General features: G+C 50.9%; 1 protein-coding gene across 4 annotated transcripts in view; it reads left to right on the forward strand.

Annotated features, from left to right (window-relative positions):
• The window catches only part of GALNT11 (polypeptide N-acetylgalactosaminyltransferase 11), a 99456-nt gene that overhangs the window by 56129 nt on the left and 27604 nt on the right, over positions 1-15723 (forward strand). For all 4 annotated transcript variants that reach the window (XM_078785984.1, XM_078785985.1, XM_078785987.1 and 1 more), the window contains exons 8-9: positions 1713-1865; positions 4259-4471. In XM_078785984.1, coding sequence (XP_078642110.1) covers positions 1713-1865; positions 4259-4471 — 366 coding nt within the window. The remainder of the gene's footprint in view (positions 1-1712; positions 1866-4258; positions 4472-15723) is intronic.

Here is a 15723-nt window from a genome sequence, read left to right on the forward strand (position 1 = left end):
TAATGACCCTCTCAGACCACTACATTTTTGATGAACCCACTCAGCGCACATTGTACACTGAATGGAGTTCACTCCGACACCCTTCCTACACACAGCACAGGGCCACTTCCCAGTTCTTTCTACCTCACCACATGCTTTACCACTTGCCATCACCTTCGTCTTTCCGATATTCACTTTCAGACCTTTTGTCTCCATACATTCCTTCCACGTGTTCATCTTTTGCTTCAGTCCATCCTTACTTTCCGCAATCAACACCAGATCATCTGCATACAACAACTCCCACGGTAAACCCTCCTTTACGTTCTGAGCCAGCACCTCCATCACAGCTACAAATAGTAGTGGACTTAGTACCGACCCCTGATGCACTCCCACCTTCACCTCAAACTCACCACTGTTCCCGTCCTTCGTCCTTACAGCTGTGCGTGCTCTTTTGTACATTGCCATCACTACTCTGATCAACCATTCCTCCACTCCTAACTTCCTCAATGCCCATGTCAATACTTTGCGTGGAACCCGATCGAATGCTTTTATTTCTCCAGATCAACAAACCCAAGAAACAACTTCTTCCTCTTCTCCATGTACTTCTCCTGCAACTGCCTCACAATGAAAAGCGCGTCTGTCGTTCCTCTTCCTGGCATGAATCCAAACTGCATTTCGTCGATCTTCACTTTCTTCCTTATCCTCCTCTCCAACACCCTTTCCAATACCTTCATTCCATGCTCCAATAACTTTATCGCTCGGTACGAGCCACACTCCAGAGGGTCACCTTTCCCCTTGTATAGAGGGACGAGGGTACTCAGTTCCCAATCCACTGGAATGCAGCCTTCTTTCACCACCAGATTACAGATCTCTGTCATTCTCTTCACACCCCAACTTCCTGCTGCCTTCAACATATCTCCCACAACTCCCGTCGGCCCTCCCGCTTTTCTACCCTTCATTGCTTTTATCGCTTCCTCAACTTCCTTCTCAGTTATCTTCTCTGCCGGTCCTAAAACTGGGTTACTCTCTATGTTGCCATCCCATTCATTCTCTGTATTCAACAGCATTTCCATATATCTTTTCCATCTTCCTTTAATTCCATCTGGGTCGACAACGATTTGTCCCACTTCATCCTTCAAGCAACTCACCCCCATCACATCACACCTCTCTTTCGCTATCTGCTTTGCAATCCTGAATACTGCTTTCTGACCCTCTTCCGAATCCAAGCATTCTCCGAACATTTTCCTACATGCCTCCTGCGCCTTTGCTACCTCTTTCTTTGCAGCCTTCCTGGCTGCCTTATAACTTTCATGCTCTGCTGTTTCTGCTCCCATACCCTTCGCCTTCTGCCACTCCTTGAACTTCTTCCTCTTCTCGTCAATCCTCTTTCCAACTTCATCATCCCACCACCATGTTTCCGAGTGCCTCGGTGGTCCTTTTGTCCATCCACATACCTCACCAACGGCTCCCAACAGACTAGCTTTCATTGACATCCAACCACTTTCAAGCTCAACCACATCATCCTCGACCCTACTCAGCCTCTCTTTTAATGCCTCCCTTACTGTCAAGCACATGATCAGATGAGGCAATTGCGCAAAGAAAGTTGTACACCGAAAAAGACCATTTGAGTCTTTGAGGATAGAAGCTAAAGTTTCAATGACTTTAGGTTAGTTCACTTCCTCCATATTTGCCAATATTTTATATGTACATTAACTCTCGCTTCCATTACTCAGATCTGGATGTGTGGTGGATTACTCGAGATCATTCCTTGTTCACGCGTGGGGCACGTGTTTCGTCGACGCAGACCTTATGGCTCTCCGGGTGGGCACGACACAACAGCACGGAACTCATTACGCCTCGCCCACGTCTGGTTGGACAAGTACAAGGTAATTCAGTGAGTGTATGTAAGTGAGTGTGTGGAGCATTTTGCTCCAAATTCAAAGGGCTAATTTTATTTCCTCCACTCATTTGCAGAATAGTCAGAGGCTCACAGAAAAGGTCCATCCATTCAAATGTGTTAAAGTGTAGACATGTGGGATTTGACATTCCACTCTCTGCATTACAAAGAGTCCTTTCACCATTGCATCACCTGAAGATGTAATGATGCTGTCCCAAATGCAAAAATGATGTGATGGGCACTGTGATGTATGCAACATCGAGACTCACAGTCGGGACATTATAGCAACTGGAAATATGTGGTGCACACATCACTTTCAGGTTGAGGCCGACTCGGTGGACATCGAGCTTTCATGTTGTTGAACAAAAGCCTTTTAAATCGACTTAAATAAGTTTTCTTTTATAGAACCAAAACATGGCGATGAGGATAAACTTTCAGAGAAAACTTTAATTGCACGTGGCACTCACCAAGTTTGTGGAATTCTCTGATGTTTGCCTGTTATTTCACGATGGAATCCACGGTGACGTTGTATGGCCGCATCAATGAATTCAAAGGCCATGGAGGTGATTGGGACACATATGTTGAATGTATGCAGTGCTGCTTTGAAGCGAATGGTATCTCGGAAAGAAACAGATTCAAAGCAATCATACTTAGTCGGTTTGTGGTGCAAAGACATTCACGATGTTGAAGAATTTGGCCATGTATCACATCCGTTATTTCTCCTGGAATGAGGCCACTGCCCGAGCCAACGTCCAACCCGTTCAGACCTGAAACCAGAAGTCCGTGGAATTCTACATAAATGATATGCAGAACAAAGATATTGGCATACAAATGTGTACTTTTACATAAATTTTATGGACATTAGTAGAAAATAGACAAATCAACATACTATATGGGATTTGAACTGTGGATCCCAGTAGTATGAGCCCTGTGTTTTGATGGGAATGCATGGGGGAGTAGTACAAACATGCATGACATGCATGTTAAAACGTAGTATTAGGGGCAATATTCAGATGTAGTAATACCTAGCATAGCGCTACCCCAATAACGAGGTCTTTGTGCTGGAGATTTTTTATACACTAAAAACACAAAAAAAAAGAAAATCCATAACAAACACTCACACATCACACAGCACTCGCCGATTAAACACACCTGCTGGCATCGTTCGTGTGCACACGCTTTAAGCCAATCAGGTGGAAGTTGGTCGTGCATTAGACTTGGCTACATCAACCATCAGAACAATTCTCAACAATGCAGAAATGATCAAAGATTCTGCCCCTGTCAATCACTTCGTTTATTAAAACAAAGTTGACTCGTTCAAGGAGCAGTTTGTTGGAGAAGATGCAGGGCCGGTTAAGCTTGGTTCAACAGTTTTAAGCACCGCAGTAACTTGCGCAGCATCTGCTTCAGTGGCGACACTGCGAGCGCTGACGACCAGGCAGGCCTTAAATTCCCTGAACTGTTGTAATGTTTACCATCTGTATTATTAGTGCTACTACCGATACCCCAATGAAGCCCTCATATACCACTCATGCATAAGAAACTAGAACGGCACTCAGTAGAGAGCATACCTCCACCTGTTTGGCCATATCACTCAATGGTGAAGAATCACTTAAAAAATTAAATAATTCTCATATCCGAATCCATATTTAGATCTTCACCAAAATCTAATATATTTGTCCTTGTCAGACACCCAACCCGTCCACCAAGTTTCGTCCAAATCCGTCCACAACTTTTTGAGATATCCTTCTATGTATCGTTTTTGGCCATATCGCCCAATGGTGAAGAATCACTTTAAAAATTCTACTAGCCGGATCCGAATCCGATTCTTCACCAAAATCTAATCATTTCGACCTTGTCACATACGCTACATCTCTGCCAAATTTCGTCCGAATCCTTCCACAACCTTTTGAGATATTTTGTTCACAAACAAACAAACAGACAAACAGACAGGGGTGAAAACATAACCTCCATCCACCTTTGGTGGCGGAGGTAATAACGTTGTCAGGAATGCACCTCCATATACACAATGGAGTAATGACCCCTTTTAGCACATTTTCGATTATCGTTCTTTTCCAAACACGCATCCTGAGTGCGAAGCGAGGTATTGCATGATTTGTAGGTTGAAGGGTGTTGGACTTTAGATGGAGAGGACGATAAAGGGAAAGAAAAGGAAATAGCAAAAAAGATGGAGTATGTTCATGGTGTGTAGGTAAAGGTTTCGGTCCAGAAGGAGAGGAAAAGGAGGAAGAGTGAAGGGAAACCCCAATGAAAACGACACTAACATTGCCTGACCTTTTACATGATGGAATTTTAAATGATGGATGGACATACAGTATATTAAAAAATCAATAACCACCTTATGTGCATGTCCTCCTCCAGGAGAATTTCTTCTTACTACGCCCTGAACTTCGTAACGCTGACTTTGGCAATGTGTCTGAACGCACGGCCCTTCGACATCGTCTTGGTTGCAAGACCTTTGCCTGGTACCTCCAAAATGTTTATCCAGAGATGGACATTGCAGGTCACGGCCCTCCACCAAGACTGGCCGTTGGGAAAATCTCACACAAGGCCAAGGTGGTGCAGCGTGGACGGGTATGTGAGGCGACAACGATTCAATTAATGATGAAAATCACATCACTAATGGAATCCTGGGTATGAAGTTGCTATTGATGAAACATCAAGTTCGGACAAATGTTACCACTACAAATGTGGGCTGTATACATATTTTGTGTGTTGATAATACAAATTATAACCGTCTTAAAACCCTCAAACCCCCAACCATATTCCCTTTTTTTCTATATCTCTGCGAAAACTTCTTAACTTTCATTTTCTTTTCAAACAACCACCCTCTCCCCCATTCATCCCCGCCCCTCAGTATGACTGCTTATGCTGTTTAGCTTTCTCCTGTACATTGGGTCAGGCAGATTACAACTCCAGAATCCTAAATGTGAAAGGAAGACTGAAAATGGTAGAAAACAGGAACAAACAAGTAAATGAAGTTGACCAGACATGTTGGATTTTTTTTTAATGGTAGATAGACAGTTTTAAAAAACTTCGACTAAACAGGATGTGCTTTCCTTACAAGAAGTTGCATTGCATTGCAATTCTGGTCATGGAAAGAAATGACACAGTGTAAAATAGATAGTAAACAAGTACACAATACTTTCACCACAATCTGCATGTAGGTTCTGGGTAACTTTGTTAGCTTCGTCAGAGGATGTATTTAAAACAACTTTTTTAACGGTCGTAGTTATTCCCACATTCTTGTGTAGTCAGTCGGAGAACATTTGTGTCCCAAGTCTTTCAGGAACTACGGCTGACCAAGTCTGGCATTCGACTGAATGTGGCAGGAATCTCCTCGGGGTGCTGGCAATATCTCGACGAACCTTTTCAAAAGGCACTGTGGGATCTTTAACATGCACCAACATCCAGTGTTGACAGACGGGTCCATCAGCTTACTGTCCTTCTGATAGACTGCACACACGTTAATGCATCATCCAGCATGCAAAACACCAGTGTGACAGTGTATCTGAGCTGAGATTCGGACCCCGGCTAGACACCTCAGAGATGAGTGCGCATGTCTCTAGGATATCCTGCCAGACCCTAATTAAGAGGATATATATATACAGTCACTTCAAAAAGTAAGTACACCCCATGTAAAGTTTTGACTTTTTCAACATATTTCAAAATACAGCTATTTGATCTTCATTTCAACAATATTGATAGATAAAGGTGATATTGTAGCGGCTACCGCTGGGTTTTCACAATCGCCTTGCACCTATCAAGGACGCGGAGCGATCACCATGCCGGGCTCGTCCAGGACGCCCGGGCAGGCCCGCGCTCAACTTGCCAGGCCTCGGTCGGGATGCCCGGGCATGCCCGGGCATGCCCGGGCAGGCTCGCCCTCAACTTGCCAGGCCGCAGCCAGGACGCTGGGCCACGCCCCCTCTCGCCTTTCCTGGGCAAACGCTCCGGGATAATATTGTTACCGACGTGGCTTAGATGTTAGTTTACCGAGCGGTTTTGGTATGACCACGTCTGCACAAGTTACCGATCATACTCGACGTTGACGAAGCCGCGCCACGCTGGCTCAATAAGAAAAAGAAGACACCCGGCTGGGTTATAAAATGACGACACCAGGGATACGGTTCTCAAGACCTCCGGAGGAGATTATATTCGTTACGGAAAAGGTTAGATTACAGGGGCTAGAGGTACAACATAGAAAGACAAGCACTTAGACACAATCTTATATTATTCCCCAACAGACGACAGGCAAACGGGACAACGGCTGACTCACACGGGGGTTGATGGAAAGGACAGGCGGGTAGCGATGGCTCCAGGTGCACCTGTGCTCAAAGGTTAGAATCGACCCGGTCCGGTCCAGAGATGCGGGAGGTTTCACAGCGCTCGGAGGGGACGTTCTTTCACAGGCGGGCCTTTCTCTCTCAGCGCTCGCAGGTCCTTCTTTTTCCAGCTCGGGGCGCATCTGTCGTCACATCCGGCGCGTGGCCGCGTATATCCGGCGGGGAGTGACACGCCCTCGGCTCGTTAGCTCCGCCTCGTGGAATCGGCATGTTGCTTCTCATTGGGTGCGTGCGGGGGGGTTTACCAGGCTCCGCCCTTGACGAGGAGCTGACAAGGAGCCCCTTCGTGGTAACCCCGTGGAGCGCGTGGTCAATGGCGCTAATCGAGCCGGTGTGAGGACGCATCCTCCCCCGCTCCGCCGCCATCTCCTCTGTTGTTGTTGTAATTGTTGGGGAAGAAGATGGAAGGAGGTATGGGAAAGGTCCTAAACTCACTACTGATGCCATATAATCACATTCTGGTGCAACGAAGAGTCATAATTAATGGAAACGAGGCCTTAACTGACATAGAATAAGAATAACTAGGAAGATGTCCGAAAGTTGTCTACGTGTGGTGCGGTGGACCTGGGCACGACATTTAATGGGGGAATAAGGGGAAGGTCGGCTCTACTGATTGTTATTTACATGCAATGGGACTAGGGAATGGGGGATTGGGGAAAGTTGGGGAGTATTGGAGAAAATAGGGGAATATTTACAAGCGGATATGGAGGCCAAATTCCATATTCGCAACATTGCACCCTTCTCTACCCTCGGGGCGTCCCGACCCGATAAATTTTTACCTACTTTAGTGTGGCACGCAATGTAGTTCCCTCTACTATTAACTCTACCCTGAGTGCGACAGTTTTACAGATATTCACAAATGAGTAAATATGTCCCCCTGCGACGTTGCACCCTTCTCCTCACAGAAACACACCCACAGGATAACCGAATCCGGAAAGAATTCGCAAACTACACATACAGCCGGTAGGGAGCATTATTTACAAGATTACGCTGATATCTACACTACGATCCAGGACCTGTCTTTGGAGGAACACATGCAGATGTTATGCATAGAGAGAGCGCGCTTGCCAGCATCGATACACCAACCCACGAGTGCTCTGTGGCCGACGGCCTTTAATAACGTGCAGAGCACCCCATCCCAGCATCAAAAGCACCACCCCACCACCAATCGGTGCAGTCACCATTGTTCAATGATTAAAAATAAATGCGACAACCCCTAACCCTGCAGGTGTCTCTTGCTCTTCGTGTGGCCTTCAGTGGTGTCAATTAACAGTGGTTCACCTTTATGGCATAGGTGCCACGTTGACCCATAGGTCCATCCCCGGGTGTTGCTTGGCCGCAAACGAACTGCGGTCCATTGTGGGTGGCCACAAACATTGCGGTCCATATGGTGTATCGATCCCGGCAGCAAACAGCGAAAGTGCAGGCCCACAACTGCGCAGCCAGCACCTCTCTCTCCTCTCTCTCTACCCCAAAGCCAGATCCTCGGAGGTGGGAGACAAAAGAAGCAGACAAGTGAGTAAGGTGGTAAGGGCGCAAAAGTGCACGCAATGTAAGGTGATGCACACTGGGGGCACATGGGAACCAGGTGAGACAGGTACGTTCCTATCGTACGCCCCCCCCCCCCACCAGGTAACCTACATGGCCCCTCCCTTACCCCTTACTGTATCCACAAAACACAACACTACCCATAAACATCTACTTTACAAATCAACAAACATCCCTACTGTCTTCCCCGTTCCTCCCATAAACCAAATTCGTCTTCTCTCCCTCCTAACCAATCAAATTTGCCATTTTCAACTCTCATCAAAATTTGCCATCTCCAACTCAACATCATAATTTGCCATTACCAATTCATCATCAGTCCCTCCTAGGGAGGGAGAGATGGAATCACCCCAATGTCTCATCCACGTCGTGATGCGTCTCACAAATCCACACAGCGATTCATCTCCTGCAACAAAACAAAGAAAACACAGGTGTGGAGTCATCATCATCACCACAGGCAAGTGGCTGCGTATGGTGCGACAGGTTCATCAATCCTAACTATTTCCTAAATGACTTTAACAACTTTACACTACCCGGGGTCTTTCTCCGGCCAAACCATTGGCCCTCTTACACTATGGGTTCTAAAAACCAATTCCCATTGGCCAAACTGTGGTGCGCTTCAATTTGGGGTCTCACTCCCCCGATTCATCTCCCGGTGCCCTCGTACAATTTCTGGGCTGCGGCGTGTACCTCTCCCAGTGGGTCTACCCACCTGCACACCTCCACCACTGCAGTTGCCTCCGAGCTTACCTGCTCCTTGCCCTAACCTAACCACCTGGGGAAGGCCCTCTGGCGCTCTCCCCACTCGGTGCCCTCTCTGGCACTGGGCTACCCGATCCACACCCGGGATCCTCAGGCACCCACTCACAACTACCGGCTCCCAGAGCCCACCTGCGGCCTCACCTGGCCGACATCCTCACAGTGGTGGAGTGCCCAACCAACTACACACACTAACAGGCTACACGCCCAGCCATTTCCACAACACTAATGCACCCATCCACAATACCATTCTGCAACCGCACCACAAATGCCAATATCCAACCACAATTTACCTGCACCCTCTACCTAACACTTACACTACCCGCCCGGGGTATTCGTGAAAGGGGTCCACTCTTCCCCCATCCACACCTTCGCACCATGCACACCACTCCGTACCACTTACTCCAACTCTCTCCACACACCTGTACTTGCACACCTGTGCTCTCACACCTGGTGCCACCTGCACCCTTCTCTCCCCAAGCGCAATCGCGCTGATCCACACACTCACTACTCATACACTGCTCCACACACCTGTCCAGTTGCACACCTGTGCAATCACACCTGTTCAATTCTCACACACACGGCATCATCTCAGCTAACTACTCCCTTCTGAAACTTGCGCTTCCCAGTCGTCCCTTTAAACTATTGCGCTCCCACGTCATTATCATCCATACTAATCTACCTGCGTCCCCACTACAGGTATCAGTCACTAACTAAACTTAACGTTACCTAATGTCAATCTCTTCTAGATCCCTACTAATAACCTAACCCACCCGGGCTAGTTTTCACTGCCATACACCCCATAATCTAGTGCGCATTTGCCCCCCATATGGGAAGGATGGTGGTTTTGCCATCCCACCACATCGGGGGTCTCTCACTACCAATTTTGCACATCAAATTTCAACAAATCAAAAATTTGCCAATCATCTGCCAATCACTGTACCATTACCAATCATCACTCTGCCAATCCTTTGCCAATCATCAAATTTTGCTTTTCTCTAATTTTGGGTCCAAAACACTAACCTCATCACCCAGTCGACTCACTAATACCTCTCGGTGCGCCAATTCCTGTCCAAAGCCCGGCTTCGTAAAGCCAAGCCATGGATGCTGGTTGTTTTGTGCCAGCGGCTGGATGCGTCCGGCACTCGGTGCAGGGACGGGGGCTTACCCGGGCCGAGATCCCACGCACCACCTCGGCGCGGAGCCATCCAATGTCCCGATCTCGACCTGCCGGCACGTCTCAACAAAACGTGGTCGCCATAACGACCCTTCCTATCGGGCTGCCCGCTCCCCCTAGTGGAGCACGGACGCGGCCGTTCAAAGCGAGGCCCAGCACGCACCGAGGGCCCGATTCGGCTATAAGTCGTTCTCAACTCTACCCCATCTAACGTCGATGCTTCACCTGGACGCTTACACCCCGCAGCCCGTTCCTTGCTCACACATCCAGCCGTTTCCATGCCCCTCGTACCTTTCCTTACACACCTCGGTACACCCATTCCACTCACAGCCTTGGTCACACACCTGACCACCGAACACTTTGGCACACATTCGTTGGTCGCACACCTCACCAATACACCGCTTCGCGCCCCCCCCTCTGTCACCTCCTCTGTGACAATCACAGGTGTGCCCTCATTCGCACACCCAACCACGTGCCTCACCACCAACTCCAGCGTGCATTCCCACTCACGCTCTACCATTCCAGGTGTGCATCCTTCCATCCCAGGTGTACATCCTCGCTCACCTGTCACAACTAACTCACGCTCCATGTCACTCTCACTACTTTCACCTCCACTCGTGACAACGCACTCACCCTTACTCTTGACAGCACACTCTTTCCCCATGCACCTGTCCGTCACACACCTTTCTCGCGCACACTCTCCCGTTACACCCTCTGTAACACTCACCACAGGTGGACACTCTTCCTTACTTCTGACAGCGCACTCTTTCCTCATGCACCTGTCCGTCACACACCTTTCTCGCGCACACTCCTGCGCACACTCTCCCGTCACACCCTCTGCAACACTCACCACACCGCGCTTCCACGTGCTCCCTCGCACACACGCTACGACCGACTCACTCTCGCCAGCACACTCACTCCTTGGCACGCACTTTTTCCTCACACACCCCAGAGTCGGACTTTCTTGCACACCTCCATTTTCGCACACCAGACCTGTCGCACACTTCACCAACGGCCTCTCACGAACACCCGGATCCAAACCAATCCCCAAGCTTTTTAAATCCCCTGGCGCATCATACGCACGACCATATTGGTCACCACTTACACCGGGTCCTCTTCCTCTTCGCTTCTCCTCCATCACCTGCGAATCCCTCATCCGGTTAATGAGCACATCATCACGATCCAAACACAGACTTTGGACCAATTCTTTTATCTCCTCTTTTATCTCTTTCTTATCCCCTCGCCGTCGCTTCTTAATTTCGCTCATCCCTTCTTCCACTTCTTCTAATTTGTGCTTCACCTCTTTTATTCCCCGGTACGTCTCCTCAAGCTCATCCTCCAAGGCTACCTTGACCGTTTCCAGGTGCGTCCTCACCTGCCGGTCCTTCGTCTCCATTACCTCTATCACCTCGTCCAACCTCGTTGTCAGTCCCTCACGTACCATCTGACATTCCCTCTTTGTCGCTATCAAGTCGTTTTTTATGTCGTTTTGTGTCGCTTTTAAACCTCCTAATACCGCAGTGTTCCTTTGAACCTGCTCCACTAACTCCGTTTGTCCCACCGTCAGCTGCTCCACCTCCTGCGTCAGGTCCTCTATGCCCCCTTGTAACTTTACAGTCCCCTTTCTCACCTCCTTCTCCATGTGCTCCTTACAGTGCCTCACCTCCTCGCGCACTCCTCCGACCTCCTCACTCACTCCTCTTCTGATCTCCTCTCCCATCACTTGCATCTCCTGCCCAGATGCCACCCTCATCTGCTCCATTTCCTCCCTGTGAGCATCCAGTTTGGTTTCTACCCCCATTCTGACCCCCTCTATCTGCTGCTCCATTTGTTTAACTTCCCTTTCCGCTTGGTCCCTCATGTCCCTCAATTTGCCTTCCATACTGTTTTCTAACCCCTCTAACCCATTTTTCACTCCCTCTATCTGATTCTCCTGGGCAGCCATTCTATTTTCTACCCCCATTAACCCATTTTTCACTTCTTTTATCCCGTTGTCTAACCCCTCAAAATTATTGTCTAACTTCCCAAATTTCTTGTCTAACTCCTCAAAATTATTGTCTAACCCCTCACTGGTACCCCTCGCTTCGTCCCTCATTACCCCCATTTGGCCCTCTAATCGCCCACTATCAACCCTCATTTGCTCACTCTGAGCATCCATCCGGTTCCCCATTACCCCCATTTGGTCCTCCAATCGCTCACCCTGAGCATCCATCCGGTTCCCCATTACCCCCAATTGGTTACTCTGCAGTTTGAGGGACGCCTGCATTTGCGCCATAAATTGCTCCATGAGGACCTGCATCTGGGCCATCCCTCCCACTTGTGCAGCGGGTGCGGCCGCCGTAGCTATGTGCGAGGCGCCATTTCGCGCGTCTGCTACCCCCGCTGTTTCGCTCTCCTCATGTCCCTCATGTCCCTCAATTTGGTCCTGGACCGACCCTGCTTCACTCTCCCCTACCGGACCCCAGCCGTCTTGATCCGCCATGGCGCGACTTTCAAAATTCGAGTTTCGTAACACAAATTCGAAATTTCGCCGTTATAATTTCGTCGAGCGCAGTAACCGCGGGACCGCGCTCCGGATCGATTTGGTCGAGCGCCGTACGCGCTCCGGCTCGATTTTCCCTCCCAAAATTTGGGCCTAACTAATTTAGTCCCGGGTCCGAATCTCACTCCTCGACACCAATTGTTACCGTACTAACACAATTGGTGTCCAAAATTTGGGCTAAATAAATTTAGTCCCAGGTTCGAATCCAACTCCTGACAACCAATTGTTACCGACGTGGCTTAGATGTTAGTTTACCGAGCGGTTTTGGTATGACCACGTCTGCACAAGTTACCGATTATACTCGACGTTGACGAAGCCGCGCCACGCTGGCTCAATAAGAAAAAGAAGACACCCGGCTGGGTTATAAAATGACGACACCAGGGATACGGTTCTCAAGACCTCCGGAGGAGATTATATTCGTTACGGAAAAGGTTAGATTACAGGGGCTAGAGGTACAACATAGAAAGACAAGCACTTAGACACAATCTTATATTATTCCCCAACAGACGACAGGCAAACGGGACAATGGCTGACTCACACGGGGGTTGATGGAAAGGACAGGCGGGTAGCGATGGCTCCAGGTGCACCTGTGCTCAAAGGTTAGAATCGACCCGGTCCGGTCCAGAGATGCGGGAGGTTTCACAGCGCTCGGAGGGGACGTTCTTTCACAGGCGGGCCTTTCTCTCTCAGCGCTCGCAGGTCCTTCTTTTTCCAGCTCGGGGCGCATCTGTCGTCACATCCGGCGCGTGGCCGCGTATATCCGGCGGGGAGTGACACGCCCTCGGCTCGTTAGCTCCGCCTCGTGGAATCGGCACGTTGCTTCTCATTGGGTGCGTGCGGGGGGGTTTACCAGGCTCCGCCCTTGACGAGGAGCTGACAAGGAGCCCCTTCGTGGTAACCCCGTGGAGCGCGTGGTCAATGGCGCTAATCGAGCCGGTGTGAGGACGCATCCTCCCCCGCTCCGCCGCCATCTCCTCTGTTGTTGTTGTAATTGTTGGGGAAGAAGATGGAAGGAGGTATGGGAAAGGTCCTAAACTCACTACTGATGCCATATAATCACATTCTGGTGCAACGAAGAGTCATAATTAATGGAAACGAGGCCTTAACTGACATAGAATAAGAATAACTAGGAAGATGTCCGAAAGTTGTCTACGTGTGGTGCGGTGGACCTGGGCACGACATTTAATGGGGGAATAAGGGGAAGGTCGGCTCTACTGATTGTTATTTACATGCAATGGGACTAGGGAATGGGGGATTGGGGAAAGTTGGGGAGTATTGGAGAAAATAGGGGAATATTTACAAGCGGATATGGAGGCCAAATTCCATATTCGCAACAATATGTATATATATTGCTGCCCGATAAACGGGCTTTTCAGAGTGCCTGAGTGTTTGGTTTGATTAAAGCAACTCGGATGAATTCCAGGTTTTTGTCGCGTCCATTATTCCGATCGACGTGGGAGCCCCAGCTCCTTCATTGTTGACCTACCGACATGGACACGGCAGTCGCCCTTAAACTGCCTACCTTCTGGGAGGCTCACGCGGCGGTTTGGTTCGCACAGGCGGATTCCCTGTTCGCCCTGCGAGGCATCACGGCCGACGACACCCGCTTCCACCATGTGGTAGCAGCGCTCGGTTCGGCCACCGCGGCCCGCGCCCTGAGCCTCCTCGAGAGCCCGCCAGCCACTGACAAATACGGCGCGATTAAGAAGCTTCTCCTCGACGTTTTCGCCCTCCCATCGACGGAACGTGCACGGCGCCTGCTCGACCTGCCCGAGCTCGGCGACACGCGCCCTTCCGAGCGAATGGACTACATGCTTTCACTGCTCGGCGAGCACTCTCCGGCATTCCTGTTCCGGGAGCTGTTCCTCCGTCAGCTGCCTAACCCGGTATGCCTCGCCCTGGCAAGCACGACGATCACAGATCCCCGGGCCCTTGCCAGAGAAGCCGACAAGATCTCCGCCGCAGGACAGCGCATCGCAGTGGCGACATGGGACCCACCGCCGTCCGACGCAACACCCATGGCGCCCGAGCACCCGGCACGGTCGACGACCGAACTGCCGACGCAATTGGCGGCCGCTACACCGAGCCGACCACCTCCAGCACGACGACCGGGGCCTCCACCTGACCAAGCGTGGTGTTACTATCATGCCAGGTTCGGACAGAAGGCCCGGACATGCCGACCCCAGTGCACCTTCGGCAGGCCGGGAAACGGCCGGGCCGGCGTTCATTACCAGCCATGAGCGCCGGCCACACGGGCAACTTACTGTTCATCACGGATAAAGCGTCCGGACGGCGCTTCCTGTGCGACACCGGCACCCAACTGAGCGTCATACCCGCCTCTGACCAGGACAGGCAATCCGCGGTTTGCGGCCCCTCCTTGGTTGCGGCCAACGGATCGACCATCCGCACCTTCGGCCCGCGCAACGTCACCCTCTGCTTCGGCGGCCAACGCTTTGCTTGGACGTTTGTAACCGCAAACGTGCCCATGGCTCTGCTAGGCGCCGATTTCCTCTGCGCACACGGACTGCTGGTGGACGTCCAACGGCGTCGTTTAATCAACGCCGAAACCTTCAGCTCCCTGGTATGCACATTGAGCAGCTCCGCGCCGACCGAGCTGGCATGCGCCGTCCCGGCGGCGAACGAGTTTGCTCGCCTGCTCACGGAGTTCCCGGCCCTCACGCGGCCGACGTTTTCGGCCGTCGCAGTACGGCATGGGATCGAGCACCACATACCAACCACGGGCCCGCCGGTCTACGCCAGGGCCCGCCGCCTCGACCCAGCCAAGCTCGCCGTGGCGAAGGCCGAATTCGACGCGTTGGAGCACCTCGGCATCGTGCGGCGCTCCGATAGCGCGTGGGCCTCGCCACTGCACATCGTGCCAAAGCCGGGGGGGTGGATGGCGCCCGTGTGGCGACTACCGCCGTCTCAATGACGCTACCACCCCCGACAGGTACCCGATCCCGCATATCCAAGACTTCTCCGCCCGTCTGGCGGGACGGGTCATTTTTTCGAAAATTGATCTCATACGGGGATATCACCAGGTACCTGTCAGGGCGGCCGACGTCCCTAAAACGGCAGTCATCACGCCGTTCGGCTTATTCGAATTCTTGCGGATGCCGTTTGGTCTCAAGAACGCGGCTCAGGCGTTCCAGCGCTTGATGGACGGCGTGCTGCGTGACCTGCCGTTCCTTTTCGTTTACCTGGACGACATCCTCGTCGCCAGCACGTCCCGGGCCGAGCACCTCCTACACCTCCGAACACTGTTCGGGCGCCTCAGCGAGCACGGCCTCATCGTCAACCCGGCCAAATGCCACTTCGGCACGACGGCCGTTGATTTTTTGGGCCACCACATCACCAAGAACGGGGCCGTGCCGCTGCCAACCAAGGTCGAGGCCATCACCACGTTCCCGCGTCCCCGCACCATAAAGGCCCTGCAGGAATTCCTGGGAATGGTGAA

Source organism: Myxine glutinosa, chromosome 10 (assembly GCF_964187855.1).
Source record: "Myxine glutinosa chromosome 10, kmMyxGlut1.1, whole genome shotgun sequence".
NCBI classification, from domain to species: Eukaryota; Metazoa; Chordata; class Myxini; order Myxiniformes; family Myxinidae; genus Myxine; species Myxine glutinosa.